Source organism: Poecilia latipinna, unplaced genomic scaffold, assembly GCF_001443285.1.
Source record: "Poecilia latipinna isolate Pla-1442-1.1 unplaced genomic scaffold, P_latipinna-1.0 Scaffold645, whole genome shotgun sequence".
In the NCBI taxonomy this organism is placed as follows: Eukaryota; Metazoa; Chordata; class Actinopteri; order Cyprinodontiformes; family Poeciliidae; genus Poecilia; species Poecilia latipinna.
The window spans coordinates 169,655-184,840 of NW_015113261.1; the positions used below are offsets into that span (position 1 = coordinate 169,655).

At 37.3% G+C, this 15,186-nt stretch overlaps 2 protein-coding genes and 1 long non-coding RNA gene across 3 annotated transcripts in view; 2 read left to right on the forward strand and 1 right to left on the reverse strand.

Annotated features, from left to right (window-relative positions):
- Positions 1–1,273: 1,273 nt before the first annotated feature.
- Positions 1,274–8,742, forward strand: inpp5e (inositol polyphosphate-5-phosphatase E). The gene is made up of 11 exons (XM_015043681.1): positions 1,274–1,376; positions 2,491–3,311; positions 3,901–4,024; positions 4,099–4,196; positions 4,262–4,386; positions 5,400–5,519; positions 5,641–5,748; positions 6,282–6,443; positions 7,112–7,227; positions 7,304–7,440; positions 7,802–8,742. The coding sequence occupies exons 2-11, from the start codon at positions 2,557–2,559 to the stop codon at positions 7,932–7,934; spliced, it is 1,878 nt and encodes a 625-aa protein (XP_014899167.1). The 5' UTR covers positions 1,274–1,376; positions 2,491–2,556; the 3' UTR covers positions 7,935–8,742.
- A 1,244-nt stretch (positions 8,743–9,986) lies between these two features.
- Positions 9,987–10,562, reverse strand: LOC106954296 (uncharacterized). The gene is made up of 2 exons (XR_001426335.1): positions 10,467–10,562; positions 9,987–10,389 (listed from the first exon to the last, which is right to left on the reverse strand). It is a non-coding gene; the product is annotated as an uncharacterized LOC106954296 (long non-coding RNA).
- Positions 10,563–14,005: 3,443 nt separating this feature from the next.
- Positions 14,006–15,186, forward strand: part of pmpca (peptidase, mitochondrial processing subunit alpha) — an 11,057-nt gene continuing 9,876 nt past the window's right edge. The window contains exon 1 of the mRNA XM_015043683.1: positions 14,006–14,067. Within this exon, the coding sequence (XP_014899169.1) occupies positions 14,021–14,067 (47 nt within the window). The 5' untranslated portion in view covers positions 14,006–14,020. The remainder of the gene's footprint in view (positions 14,068–15,186) is intronic.

A 15,186-nucleotide genomic window follows, 5' to 3' on the forward strand; every position in this document is an offset into this window, starting at 1 on the left:
TTTTTTTTTACATACAATGGTTGTAAATTTGTTTTGTATGTATTGCCCCAAACTGCCACACAATATGTCAAATGTGGTACAATGAGTGTGTTATACAAAATAAACAAAAAATTGTAGTAAAGTTCTATAACGATGGAAGAAAACTAAAATACTATGTGTAGAAATTAAAGCAGCAGATTTTTTTATTTGGTTTTAATCTACTTTGAATAACTAATGGAGAATACTGTCCTGTTTAGTAACTGATAACCAGGATCAATTGGAATATTTGTGTGAATGAATTTAAATTGAGACTCCACTTGTTTTCTCTATAAAAATAAACCAAATTGATCATGTGTATTAATTGTTTTAAATTGATGCATCCCAGAAATAAATTAAGGATGACTCTACATTGGGTTAAAGGTAGCTGTTCTGCAATATTCTAAATTATTTAAATGTTTTCATGTTTCAAGTTTGAGATAAACATATTATGTTCTGCCGTCTCCAAAGACATTAAGGCATAATTAATTAAATGTGATCTAAAATTAAACCACATGGATCAGAAAAATTAAACCACATGAATCAGAAAGTCTTAACAGAAAATAGAGAAATGACTTGGAATAAACATATAATACTGCTTTTTAAAAATGTATTTGATGTTTTTGGACTTTTGTCTTCCCTGGTTTCCCTGGACATTTTTTTTATTGAATAAATGCAACAATAACTGTAGTTACTGTTACTCATTTACGTATACTTGAATAATTTCTGTGGGGGAAAATTTCAGGATACTCTCTCTACTGCAAGTAACTTCACTGAATGAAGAAAAAACATGTTATGTTAAAGTGAGACTTCTTATTTGTACTCTAAGTATATTGCTGTATTTTTTTTTCTGAGCCTGTTGTGACATTTTGAAATATTGTCACCAGAGCATCTTGATCTGTAAAAAAAAATTGTTGGGAGTTTTAGTTTCGTAAGATATTGAAATAATTTGACATTGAACATGTCAATTTTTTTCTCTTTTTTTGTCTGACTGATAACATAATTTTTAAGTATTAACTCCAACCTGACCAGTTAGTTTTTTACTCTTACTTTAGTGATTTCGTAGATAGCTACTTTTTACTTTTACTTGAGTCAAAATATGTTGAAGTAGTGCTACTCTTACCTGAGTACAGTTTGTGTGTACTCTACCCACCTTTGACTGTAAAATTCATTAAGAAAATTAAAAACGACTATGGTAGTGATGGAACAGTTGTAATATAACTTTCTGACTGAGGGGGGCGCTGTGACACATCTCAATCGAGATGTCTTCTTGGCAACAAAATCCGTTTTGTTAGACGTTGCTAGGGAAGTCGCAGAGCTAATTTTAAATTTGCTACTCAGATATTGACAGTTCACTGAAGGTAACACTACATTATTATGATTTCGATTTGGTTGAATAAAGCAACACAAATAAACGGAGATTTTATGTTAATCCGACTGAAAAAGATTTAACAGGAACGTTATTTAGCTCAGCTAGCTAGAATATATTGTTGCTATTAGTTAGCATTTAGCATTGCTAACCACAGCAGAATTGCTACCCAGTGTCCATAAAGTAGTGGAAATGAAACAGTTGCTTTTGTTGTGAGGCTTTCTGGTTAGAAAGTAAAACGCGTAAAAGTGGTAAAATATGTTAAAGTTAGAAATAACTTTATTTTTGTTGAAGTAAGATGGCTAATATTGTTCGCTAGCAGCAGTGATTTAATTGATTGAGTCAAACATTTGAGTTTTTAACCGCTAAATGTGACATTGTGTAGCGATGTCAGCTATGACAACATCTGAAATATATTCTGCACAGGAAGGACAATAAAAAGCGATACTACGCTTAAGGATTTGGTTTTCAAATCGCAAATCAGAGTTCACTTGTGTGGGAAAGTTACAGATGAAATTATCTGTAACATGTGAAAGTTTATTAGACCAAAGTAACAATTTATGTTCTTAGGGATGTACAAAACGAAACAGAAGCGCTTGATTTATGTAGAAAACGTTTTTGATTGTTAAATAACGGAATACCGCAAACGTAAATGGAATCTCAAAATGTAGATAGTCCACCAAATTTAGCAGTGATGCATATAAAAACTTCAGGACAGTAGCTGTTAAGCTGGAGATCCCTGATCTAAACCTAACTGATGTAGCAATGGATACATGTTCAGGTTTGTTAGTTTAAATCTTAACATCTAGGATTGCTTTGATTTCCCCCCCAGTTTGCCCTGATTTCCTTGCCTGTGACTGCTGAGAAAACAGCATCTCTGTTTAGATGCTGCCATGTAGGTCATGGTGGGGGATGTAAGATTAATTTTCTGCTTTTAATAGTATTCTGCATGTAGATATAAAGTTTAATTTCACCTTCCTCTCATCAGATTGTCTTCTTCCACATATCTTCTGTATTTCAACAATACCTTTCCTATTCTCTGCCACCTCAGCTCCTCTAGGCAACTTATTTTACATTTTACTGAGACGCTTTCTGTTTCTTTGCAGGTCTTTTAATAGCAATGAAAAAGCTTTTTCCGGCTCACCACAGCTTGTTTCAGACATGAAGAAAGGATGACTGAGAATGGAGAGGACTGTACTCTCAACTGCCCCTGTGAAGCTCCTGGGAAAGGAGACTATGGTAACGTAGAAAGCAAGATCCCCAAAACTCCTTTTGTTGATGTAAAAACTACCAACAAGAACAATGATGAAGGACAGGCAGACAGGGAGATCCCTGTGTATCTGCCTCGCCCTCCATCAATACCCAAAGCCTCAAAGTTTGACAAAAGTGTGTCTGTGGAGGATAGCATGAGGACCAGGAAACTGAGAAGCAGCCAGGAGAGTCTGAGTGACAGAGCAGAGACGGGTTCCTCCACAGACTCTCTCAAAGATGACCGAACATCTCAGAGAAATGAGCAGAACTCCATCTCCAGACCACAGCCTGCGTTCTCAGTGGGATCTCCGGTCTTCGAGGACAGGAAGTCCTGGCAGCCGCAGCACGAAGCTCGGCCGTACAGGCAGCAGAGCGTCCTGGACGACCAAAGGGGGAGAGCCGCCAAGCCGCGACTGTCTCCAGTGCAGCCCATAGGGCCGCTGCCCTCTCTGGACAGGAACTTTGCGTCAGCCACTTTACGGGCAGCTAATAGGATTGACAGGGATTGTTTGGATTATGGCATGCTGGCCAAAGAGAAGGGCGGTGAGAGACTCCACAGGAACCTGAGCGACAGCCGGCTTCTGGAGAACATGGGGTCGGACAGCACCTCGGTAAACTCCATGAAGTCCATCTACAGCGTGCTAAGCCCCATCAGACCCCAGGATGTGCGAAACAGGTAAGGTGGACTTAGGACGCCGCATAAGTGCCGGGCTCAGATTACCATCAGGTTGGCATTAAGGGTCTTTTGTGTAGCTTTCTCTTCCTGGTGTAGCAGGGCTATTAGATGCTGATGACTTTTAGCAGGGTTGATATGGATGCTTAAAATGATCAGGTTAGTTTATTATGCGATCAAACACTTAATTAATACATTAACTCAAATGCTTTTTTGCATCTTTATGTTGTTTTGCAAAAATGTCAAAGAAAAAAAAAATTGCAAAATACCAAAATGGTGTTTTCCGTTTCTGCTGTGTTTCACTGCAAATTCAGGTTTTACAAATGTATTATGTGCCAACATCTTGAGCAGGAAGAGTGGTGTTATGGGACTAGCATGGATCAGAGAACATGCTTGCTCAGCCTTATTTTTGACAGGAATGAAGGCAAAAATGGGTCACAGACTAAAATCTTGATAGTTTTTCTCTTGTCAGCAGCTATTAAAGAGAAAATCCAAACTTTTCGTTTCAGCAGATTGTTTTTTTTGTTTTGTTTTTTTCACGTTAGATGTCAGCTGTGATGCAGAAACTAATCCTGATTTTGTTTTCTCCCAGGAGTTTCCTGGAGGGGAGCATGCTGGGAAGCGGTGCCTTGCTCGGGGCCGAGGAGCTGGACCGCCACTTCCCCGACAGACGAGTCGGTGTTTACGTCGTCACCTGGAACATGCAGGGAGAGAAGGTAGGAGGAAGCATCACACACCCTTACAGCACATCGTTAACCTCCAGGTCATAACCAAACGTCTGACCTTTCAGTTCTTACCAACCAACCTGAACGATCTCCTCCTTCCGACGGACTCTGACTTTGCACAGGATTTCTACGTCATTGGGGTTCAGGAGGGCTGCCCTGACAGGTACGTCCAGGTAGAGGGTTTTTTACAATTAATGTTGAGTTAATTATCCACTTGTTTGCTTGCAGGAGAGAGTGGGAGACCTGTCTTCAGGAAACTCTGGGACCTCACTATGTTATGCTTTACACGGCGTCGCATGGCGTTCTCTACCTTACCGTGTTCATCAGGAGAGACCTCATGTGGTTCTGTTCAGGTCTGTCCTCTAATGTCGCTCTGCTGCTTATCTTTACATGGTGAATCAATCATAACAGACGAAATCTAGATTTATGTTGGGACTTTAACTCCTAGGTGCAAGAGACTAAGGGTGGGCGATACACTGTAAAACATTTGAAGGTGGGTCAACTTGAAAATGAAAGTCCACCTGCTGCCTTGAAAATGCAATTAAGGTCAACAAGAAAATTGTTTTGTTTTTAACTCAGAAATTAAAGTTCATTAAATTGATTTAACAACAGGAGACAAGTTGACTAAACATTGTTTTTTTTCTAAGTTAATTAATCTTGAATTGTGAGTTTTAACTAAATGCTGGAATTCAAACCAAATAATTATTTCACAATATGCAAGAAAAAAAACTACCCTCACCTGGTTAAAGAGCCACATTTCGTTATTATGTTCACTCACAATATCAAGTTAAAATAACTACTTATTTTACTTTAGAATATTTTAAATTCTTGTTTCAAACTGCATGAACAAAATTTCTGATCTGATCATAAATTTTATTAAACATCACAATAAAAACATTTAGTGTGAACAGGACATTTTATGAGACAGTTAAAAGTCTCATATTTTTACAGTTGTTCAATCTTTGTCTCCTCTGTTGCTCTCCTTTCATCTTTGAGAAAAGCGGCTGCCTGCATTAAGTTGTTTTGTGTCTTATTTTTGGAAAAGAAATATGGTTCAACTGGATTGTAGTAGTTTGTTTATCGAATTGAAATGTTCTGGTCGCCTTATGGCAAACACCAACTAATTTGAGAGTGTATGAGTAACAAGATTTCAGGGATTTTTCATTGAACTGTAAGAAGATATTGAGTTTAAAAACACAAACATAAGTTGAAACAGTTACTCAACTTGCTAAAGTGTGTAAGTGTTTCTGTTATTTTTCATTATTAAATTTAAATCAGAGTGGCCTTAGAAATTCTTGCAGAAAAATACAGAAATTTTGTGAACAATTTCACATGTTCTATTTATTTATTGTTAATTGTTAAATAGAGGTGGAACATGCCACAGTCACGACCAGAATCATCTCTCAGATCAAGACGAAAGGAGCCGTCGGCATCACCTTTACCTTTTTTGGAACTTCCTTCCTCTTCATAACATCCCACTTCACATGTGAGTAGGTGTGTCTGCTGATAAAGACGGTAAAGAAGACGCACTAAGACTAAACTATTTTGTTGTTTTTTTGTTTTCCTCTTTATCTCTGGATGATTGTGTTTCTTGGTTTTTCCTTCAGCTGGAGATACCAAAGTTTACGAAAGAATTCTTGATTACAACAAGATCATCGAAGCTTTAGCTCTGCCCAAAAGCCTTCCGGACACCAACCCTTATCGCTCCTCGCCAGGTAAGATGCTAAAGCGTCTTTAAATGTGAAAAAAATTAAAACAACAGCTGTGATTATGAATGAGGTCTTTTTACAATGTAAAGAAATGTTTTCCTTGATCATTTGAACATTTTTGTCTTTATTGAATAAAATATGTATCCAAATTTTTCACCCACAAACAAAAGTTTGCAAACTAATATTACTCATTTCCTGCCAGAACTAAAATCTCTGACTGAACCCCTCAAAATAATTAATAATAAAAACAATAATGTTTCTTTCTAATTACAAAATATTTTCCCAAAACTTCAGATTTTTTTAGTCATTTATTTTGTTTTTTGATTGTATGATTTTTTTTGTTTTCTTATTTTTTCTTGATTCATTTATTTTGTATTTTTATATTTCTTTTCCTTAAAATATGTATCTCTTTTTCTCTTGCTTAAATTTATTCTTTAAATTTAACATATCTCCCTCTTTACCTTGTCTTTGCTTTGGATGCACTCGTCCTTTAAAACAAATCCTGGTTTATTTCACGTGATTACTTTGTTTACTTGCAGCCGATGTCACCACAAGGTTCGATCAGGTCTTCTGGTTTGGGGATTTCAACTTCCGGCTCGGTAAAGACCGGGCGGAGGTGGAAGCCATCATGAAGGGGACAGTAGGGGGCGATATGAGCCCTCTGCTGGAGCACGACCAGCTGTCAAACCAAATGAAGGACGGTACGTATGAGGGAGGCTGAAGATGGCCAATATGGTTGCTTGGTGAGAAGACAGAGTATTAAAGCCATGCTAAGAAAATAAAATAATAATATGACGAGAATGAAGTCCTAAAATTATGAGAATTATGTTACAAAATTACAATGATAAAGCCATAAAATTACGAGAATAAAGTCATGAAATTCTGTGAATAAAGTCATGAAATTATGAGAAAAGCGTCATACTACTAAGAATATTGTCCTAATATTCCAACTTTATTCTTCTGTGATTTTATTCTTAAAATATTGACTATATTCTCATATTTTCACAACTTTGTTCTTATACGACTTTATTTGTGTATTAATATAACTTTATTCTCACAGTATTTTAACTTTACTGACATAATATTATGACTTCAACCTCAAAATATTGTGACTTTAATCTCATATTATTGCAACCTTATTGTCATTATTTTGACTTTATTCTTGAAATATTCTGGCGTTATTCTCGTATTATTAAACTTTACTTTCATATGACTTTATTCTCACAATATGACTGCAGTATCAAAATATTATAAATTTATTCTCATATTATTTCGACTTCATTCTAGTAGTTCCTCATAATTTGATTTTGCATTTTTTCTCAGTATGACCCTGGTACTCTGTCGTATTTGGTTGTCCGTCTCTGTGCAGGTTCGATCTTTAAAGGTTTCCAGGAAGCACCGGTTCACTTCTTCCCCACATATAAGTTTGACATCGGCTGTGATAACTACGACACCACCTCCAAGCAGAGAACGCCCTCATACACAGTAAGAAGCCCGCCTGCTGTGTTCAGCGTCTAGTTGCTCTAGGTCTTTGTGTGGTTTAGCGCGCTTGCTTTCTCAGGACAGAGTCATGTTCAGGAGCAGGCAGGCCAACGACATACGAGTGCTGAAATACAACAGCTGCTCCAGCATAAAGACCTCCGACCACCGACCCGTCATCGCCGTCTTTCAGGTCAAACTCAGGCCGGGAAGAGACAAGTGAGTCCATTAAAGAAGTTTTTTTGTCTGTCACCTAGTCCCAATGTTATTCACAGCCGTAGCAGTTTTAGATTTTAAATTATTTTCATTTAACCAACATGTTTGTGATCAGATCACATGTCTGTGTGGCCCACCAGGCTTGTAATACACTAGGCGAAACCCTGCAGACATTTTTTGACTTTTTAAGCTCAGAAGTAGTTGTTTTTTTTTTGTTTGTTTTTTCAGAAAATTTCTGAGATTACTTTAAAAACTTTTGTGTTTTTGGTGGAAATTTACTGGAAGTAATTTTAATCCAATAACCCGTTAATCAACCATGGTAATTAGATTTTCCCTTTACTGTATTTGCTTGTGTGTTGGTCAGTATTCCTCTGTGTGGAGGTCTGTTTGACCGGAGTTTGTACCTGGAGGGCATCAGGCGAAGGATGACGGCCAGAGAGCTGAAGAGGAGGGAGGCCATATCCAGCCAAAACAGCACCATCTGCGCCATCTCTTAAACGTTCCCATCAACTCTCTGTGCCATGCGTGGAAATGGACCAAAGCGAAAACCAGTGTTGTCTTAGCTGCTGGGACGACGGAGTGCGAGGACCATAAGGTCAGACAGATACGAGGTTTGCAGAAATCAGCAGTATGGCCTTTACTTATCTAGCCTTCTTTTCTCAAAACACGCAAAGTGAGAGGGTTACTCTTCGCTCACATGCTTCGACTGACTCGACCTCATTCATCCTAATTTGTCTTTCACTTGCATCTTTAACCATAATGTCGCATTTTTATGATTAAACGATCAAATGCCTTGTGATTTATAGTGCACTGAGCCTAACTATTGTGAAAACGCAGCTGTTTGGCTTTTTTTCTTTCTTTTTTTTGGTCATACCATTTCTACCGAGGTTAGTAAAATTTACAGAGCATGAAGAAGAAAAAGGAAGGTACGACTTGTTTCCATTTCAGGGAAATCTGATGTTTTTATTTATATGAAGAACTTTAACTTTTCTTCAGGGAACTCACTTCTGTAAAAACTATGTTGAAATGTTTACCATCATTTAGGCCGTCCAGTCCTCATCATAAACACTAACTTTATGCCTTACCTCTCATCTAACCCCATAAATACTGTAAACTTTGAATGTACTGTATGTAGCACAGCTATGAACCTGCATTCCGAGCTTAAAAAGCTTTCTGCTCGTATTTTAAAAAAATAAAATAAAAGTGCCTGTGGGTCTTGGTATCATGTCAACATGACCCGTCTTAATTTGCAACTTTTTATGTAAACTAATGTGTAACATCCGGTAATAAATGTATGAAAAATTACATTTTTTGCTTCATTTTGTTAATAGCTGCAAAGTTTTACTGATGTTTGTATGTATTTATCAGACTGGAGACATTTATTTTTGAATCAGAGAATAATAAAGTAGGAAAACTTGCTAATTATGAGCCATTTTACTGTAGTGGCCTCTGTTTATTCAGGGCTGCATGACATTTGATCCGGGGGGGTTCAGTAGAGATAAATTTAACCTTCAGTGATGTACAGATAATAAATGGTACATTATCAGTGTGAGGACACTTAGTCGGACCTGCAGCAAATGCTTTAATTACATTCAAGTCCAAATCAAACTTCCTTTTGATTTTATAAAAAAAATGAAAAAAATGGAAAAAAAAAATGTTTCAACTATAAAATATTAGATTATCAGCATAACAAACTGTGTTTTCGTCCAGTTTATAAATTGACCATAAATTTCTCCCTGAATGCATTTTTGCTTCACTTAGTTAAAATTCTGTGAAAAGAACCTGTTCAGCACCTTTTCTACCCAGTTATTTACCCAAAAACAGATTAGTGGGCAGTATTTTGCAGAGCAGTGCGCTCCATCCTGAAGCTGAGCAGGGCGGCGAAGCGGTTGGAGGAAATGACGCTGCAGGTGTTCGGCGCAGAACGCAGCTGGAAGCTCTGAATGAGATCATGGAGGTGACGCCGGAGCTGGACCCCCTGCAGGCCCACAACATCATCCTGAACACGAAGAACGAGCTGTCCGTGGTGAGAGAGGCGGTCCGTGAACTCACCATGGTGCTGAGGGGAAACGGAGACGGGACCCTGACCAACTCCAGAGGATGAGGAGTGGAAGGACGAAGAAGAAGGAAACGACTCCTCTTAAAGGCACCGCTCAATTCCCAAGCTATTGATCAACTTTAGTAAATAACTCATCTTGTATCTACTCACATTAATTGAAATGTAAAAATAAGTAATCTTACACTATGCTTACAAACTGCCTGTCATGTAAACTTAAAACATGAAGTAATACAGCAGCTTAATGAAAGCCAGGATTAAAATTAAAGTAACTGTAATCAGTAATCTGATTACAGTTACTTTTCCAAAGTAACTGTTACTTTTCCAAAGTAACTGTAATCAGTAATCAGTAATCTGATTACAGTTACTTTTCCAAAGTAACTGTAATCAGTGATCAGTGATCTGATTACAATTACTTTTCTGTAATCAGATTTCAGTACATATTTTATAAGGGTATGATATTCTAATAAATGATGAGTGCATACATCTGAGATAGCTTTTCATGACTCTTGTTTATTTAAAAATACCAGATGTCGATCCAGTACCTCAGAGAGCCGTTCTGGTGCATTTTCAGAAGTGTACTGAACAGCCATTTTCCTGCACATTTCACGGCATATTTAGCCAATTTCCTGGCTTCCTGATTTGCAGCAGCTCTTTCTTCAGAAGACTTTTCCAGGTCCTGGATGTAGTCAGACAGAAAGGCTTGGAATTCGCCAAACTCAGGCCTAGACAGTCTGGTCACCGTTAGTCCAATGTGTTGAGCTAAACATATGTTCTGAATGGCATCCAGACGTTCGTTGAATTCTTCAAATGTCATACTTCTGATCCTTTTAAGATCCTCCAACCACTCTTCAAAAATGGGGTTCCTTTGCTCACTCATTGTTATTCTGTTCTGTCTGGACAAATACAATAAATGTTAAATGTTTTCTGTTATTTTTACGTTAGGAAGCGCCTTTTGTCCCAGAAAGCTTACCGTTTAAGTCCGTTGTTCAGAAATGAATCTTCTGTGTGTTTTCATAGTTCTGTAACGTTTGTCACTGTAGAATTCAGGAATTCGGCTTTGTGATGACACTAACTGATGTCACTGCCTCAGCAGAACAACCACAAAACTGCTGAAATATGAATAAAAACAACTTGTATTTTCTATTTAAAATTGTGAAACTAGGAAAAAAAACTATAAAATCCAAGTAAAAATGTTAAAAACCAGTCATTTTTATAAAAAAAAACATACATACATACTAGTTATAAATGAAATACCAATTGCTTCTGAGCAAGTGATATTTTCTGAAGATCTGTGATTTAAGACAACTGTACAATGTTATTATTTTATAATAACCTCCTGGTTATTCCACCAAATATTGATTTCTGAACTCTTCCTGAGTTAAAGCATCAGTATTGTTGTTTCTAAATGAATATGAACTTTTTTCTTTGCATTATTTGAGGTCTGAAAGCTCTGCATCGTTTTCGTTATTTTGACCATTTCTCATTTTCTGCAAATAAATACAACATTTTTGCTTTTAATTTCAGAGACATGTTGTCAGTAGTTCACAGAATAAAAGAACAATGTTCATTTTACTCATATATAAACAGTAAAACGAGAGAAACTGATAATTTAAAGTGGTATCTTGTCTTTTTTTCCAGAGCTGTATTGTATCTTTGAATTGTATCCTTCTTCTCTTTATGTGAAGAAGAAAAGCATCTTATCATAAATCTTCCCATCAGATTTAATCATTGAAATCACACTCAAGTTGAATGCAAAAATTATTTATTATTACTTGTTATATAAACATAATAATCCTGCAGACACTCTGTGTATTTCTGCTTATTTGGATGCAATATGACATGAAAAAGCACATTTTCATAGATACAGCTCAAATTAAGTTGTAAAGATTTCAATAACATCTTATTTCTATTATTAATACAATATATTTACAGTTCACAATTTTGAAAAGTAATAGAATTATCAGGGATTTCTATGTTATGTTATGTTATGTTATGTCATAGCTGAATATTTGTTAATTAAAACCAAAAGTGTGCAGCAAGAATAGAGACAACAGATGTGAGGAAGAGGAGGAGGCCTGGAGAGATGAAGAAGGGATGTGCGGCGTCATGGAGTTCAGTTAAACACAAAGCCTGCTCCAACATCTGGTGAGTCTCAGCGCTGATGCCTGAAAGATAGTAAACTTATCAAAAATTAAAAAAAATCTAGTTTATTTGTGTAGCACGTTTCAGCAACATGGCAGATCAAAGTGAAAACAAACAATAAAAAATCATAAATACATAAAATATGTTGGTCAATGTTTCATTTATTACGGTTCAACTTTAAACAGGTCGGATTTCTACTTTGATTTAAATGAACTCAGTGTTTCAGCTGTTTTGCAATTTGTTCCAGATTTGCGGTGCATAGAAGCTGAATGTTGTTTGGTTCTTGTTCTGTTCTGCATCCCCAGAACCAGAAGACCTGAGAGGTGTGGAAGGTTGATATGACAACAGGAGATCTTTAATGTGTTGTGGTGCTAAACCGGTCGGTGATTTATAAACTAATAGCAGCATTTTAAAGTCTGTTCTCTCAGTGTAGGGACTGTAGAACTGAGTGATGTCCTCTGTTTTCCTGGTTTTAGTCAGAACTCCAGCAGCAGCGTTCTGGATCAGATGCAGCTGCAGGATTGATTTGCTAAGCAGACCTGTGAGGACATTTTTGCAGTAATCAATGTGACTAAAGATAAACGCATGGATGAGTTTCTCTAGATCTTGCTGAGACATTAGTCCTCTAATCCTGGAGATGTTCTACAGGTGATAGAAGGCCGACTTTGTGACTGTCTTTATGTGGCTTTGACCACATTCACATCTAATACATCTAATTTAAATGAAATCATTTTCAGAAAGACTTAATTTCTATTTCTTACCATGTTGGGACCACTCCCTCCAGGCGTGCACATATGCAGGATCAAATTCCCCCTGAGAAGCTGTTTTAGAGTATTAAAAAAACAAACACTGCTGAGAAGTTTCGTTTTTGGAAATGTGTGCCAGGTCTACGATGTCTCCATTCCTACCTTTGGAGGTCTCTGTCAGAAGGTGCTTCAGCTCTCTGAGGGCTCGGGTGAGGTTCTCCAAGCGGTGCTGCAGGTGGAGGTTCTCTTCTTTCAGAGTATGGATGGTGTCCTGCAGCTCATACGCTGAGCTGCACCGCGAAAGCAGAAATATCCACCACACCACTGCAGTGACTTGTAAGATAGGCAGCATCTTTGAATCAATTGATAGCTAAACGTCCACCAGGGGGCTGGCCAACGAGGTACTGATGTAATCCTTCTGGTTACGTCTGCAGCTTCTTACTGCTTCAAAGTCTTGTGGAAGTGTTGAAGTTATTTAAGAGCTGGCCTCCCCCCCCCCCCCCCCTCTCTGTTTCTGAGTCAGAATCAATTCACTAATGGCTAAATAAATGATTCCAACCCACTTTAAATGATCAATTGTTCTGTTTTGGTTCTAAAAGACAAAATTAGTGATACAGAGAGCTGAATGTATCAATGATTAAATGGGGCTACATTGTCGTGTGATGTTAAAGTGTAATGAAGTTATAAAATATCCTGAACTACAGCTTAGAGATAAATACATAAACAACAATTTAATTGACTATAATCAGAGTTGGGTAGCAGCCAGTTACTCAATTACATTTATTTGTGCAACTTTTTTGAAAAAATATACATTTAAGAGTATTTTTGCTTCACTGTATTTTTTTTCTTTTACTTGAGTAATTGTAAAGTATCTCTACTCCTACTTCAGAAAAATGTCTGTAACTTCTCTGAATGAAAAACAATCATGTTTTGACCAAAAGTTCACCCAACACAGACACACACCTGCAGTTTTTTATAAGAAACTGAAAAAACCCCGCCTTACTTACAATATTAGAATTTAAGCAAAGTGTCTGAACTATGTTTCATTAAGCAGTTAAAAAAAAGGACCTCGCTGCAGCAGAAAGGGGCGGGGACGGACCACTGTTAGCCTCATACCTTATTTGGAAATGGGACCATTGCACTCCGGAAGTGAAGGGGGCGCTATTTTCTGTATTATCCGTTGCCTCCCGTTATTATTTTCTTTTGAAATATGTGATATATTTTCACCTTTAGGAAGGATTTTCACTCTCAGAATGTATTTGAATTCAATCTTTTATTTACTTCAGCGCAGCTCACAGTTTTTTAACAAATTCAGTAGTTTTCCGTGTACTTCTAAATCTGCTCCTTAGTCGCATCTTTTCGGGGTCTACTGCTGCCTCTAGTGGCGTGGGGGTGGTAACACAACTTAATCTAATTACATTACTAAACCAGAATACCACAAAGTCTATTATTATGCAATGGTCCCATTTCCAAATAAGGTATGTCTATGGGTATGAGCCTGACAGTGGTCCGTTCCCGCCCCTTTCTGTTTGCTGCAGCGAGGTGTACTTGAAAAAAAGGAGGCATGTTTGCCCCGGAAGTGGTAGATGAAGTTTCTATTTTGATCCGGGTTGATTTCCGGTCAAAGACGAGCAGGATGGCGACTCACATGTCGAGGTGCAGGACTTGGTGTCGGCTTCAGAGGTAACCGGTCCACACATTCTCACAGTTGACGCTTGGTGAGGCATTTAGGCAAAGAGGTGTACAAATGTCAGCCGTGCACGCGCGTCACTGTCACGTGCAGATGTTAAACGGTTGTCCGCCATGGCTCCTAGAGATTAGCCTGCAGTTAGCATCGAGCGTTAGCCTTCTCTTACATCAGTTTGTTTACGTCAGAAGGCAACAGTATCAATACTTTACAGTGATTTCTAAAGCCTATAAGGATATCTATTAGTTTTATGTGATATTAGACTTTCTTTTTCAACAGCTGCATGTTTATGTAATGTTTTGTTCCTGAGTTTGATCTGCAGAAGCTGCCCTATGATTTGGATGTTCTCACTAAATAAATCCTTTTATTTTTTATTATCTGTAGAGAGATAGACATGTTTTCTTGTTACCGAAAACGGCAAAACATCTGAGAAGTGAATGGGAGCAATTGTTAGCCCAGTGCTTTCATCAGTTCCTCGTTTCCAGAGTTCATTTATAATCTGGAAAAGGATGGAATTTGAGTTTAACACCTGGAAGAATATATTATCCTTTAAGGCAGCTGCAGGAAAATCTGTCGGTCAGAACAGTGAGTGGAGTTAACAAATGACAGAGGATGATAAGTAGCATTACGAAGGCTTTATAAAGATGAATAGGGGTCATTCTTTTTATCCCGATTCCTATTTTAAATTTATCATCTTCCAAACTGAATTGTTTACATGCGTTTGTACTAAATAATGTCCAAATTGAACCATTCTTTCTGGATTTCTAATTTGTTTGACTAAACAACAACTAACTCTGAGTGTCTTTAAGTCTGTAATAATACAGATTGGCTTTATATTTACAAAATTTGTAAGACTAGATTCTCTGCTGTCATTAGGGTGTTCCAGCTAGACGGAATAATCTTCTAGTTTATAATTTCTTCAGCTGTTTTTGCCCAAGATATTTCCACACTAAAACTAATTGCATTTCTTTTTTTAAAATTATATTAACCAAAAAAATAACTTGTACAGCTGGTGCTAATTTTGAAAGACTCCAAAGATGTTTCCAAACTCTAAACCTCCCACTATCTCTGACTTTTTCTACATTATTGTTGTTAAAGGTTTGGAATTGCAGCCT

Excerpts from the sequence above, each read along its gene's own strand:
- inpp5e (XM_015043681.1), top strand. The coding sequence starts at position 2,557 with ATGACTGAGAATGGAGAGGACTGTACTCTCAACTGCCCCTGTGAAGCT. Across the intron at positions 4,197-4,261 it reads CAGGAGGGCTGCCCTGACAG|GAGAGAGTGGGAGACCTGTC; the intron begins GTACGTCCAGGT and ends GTTTGCTTGCAG. Across the intron at positions 6,444-7,111 it reads GTCAAACCAAATGAAGGACG|GTTCGATCTTTAAAGGTTTC; the intron begins GTACGTATGAGG and ends GTCTCTGTGCAG.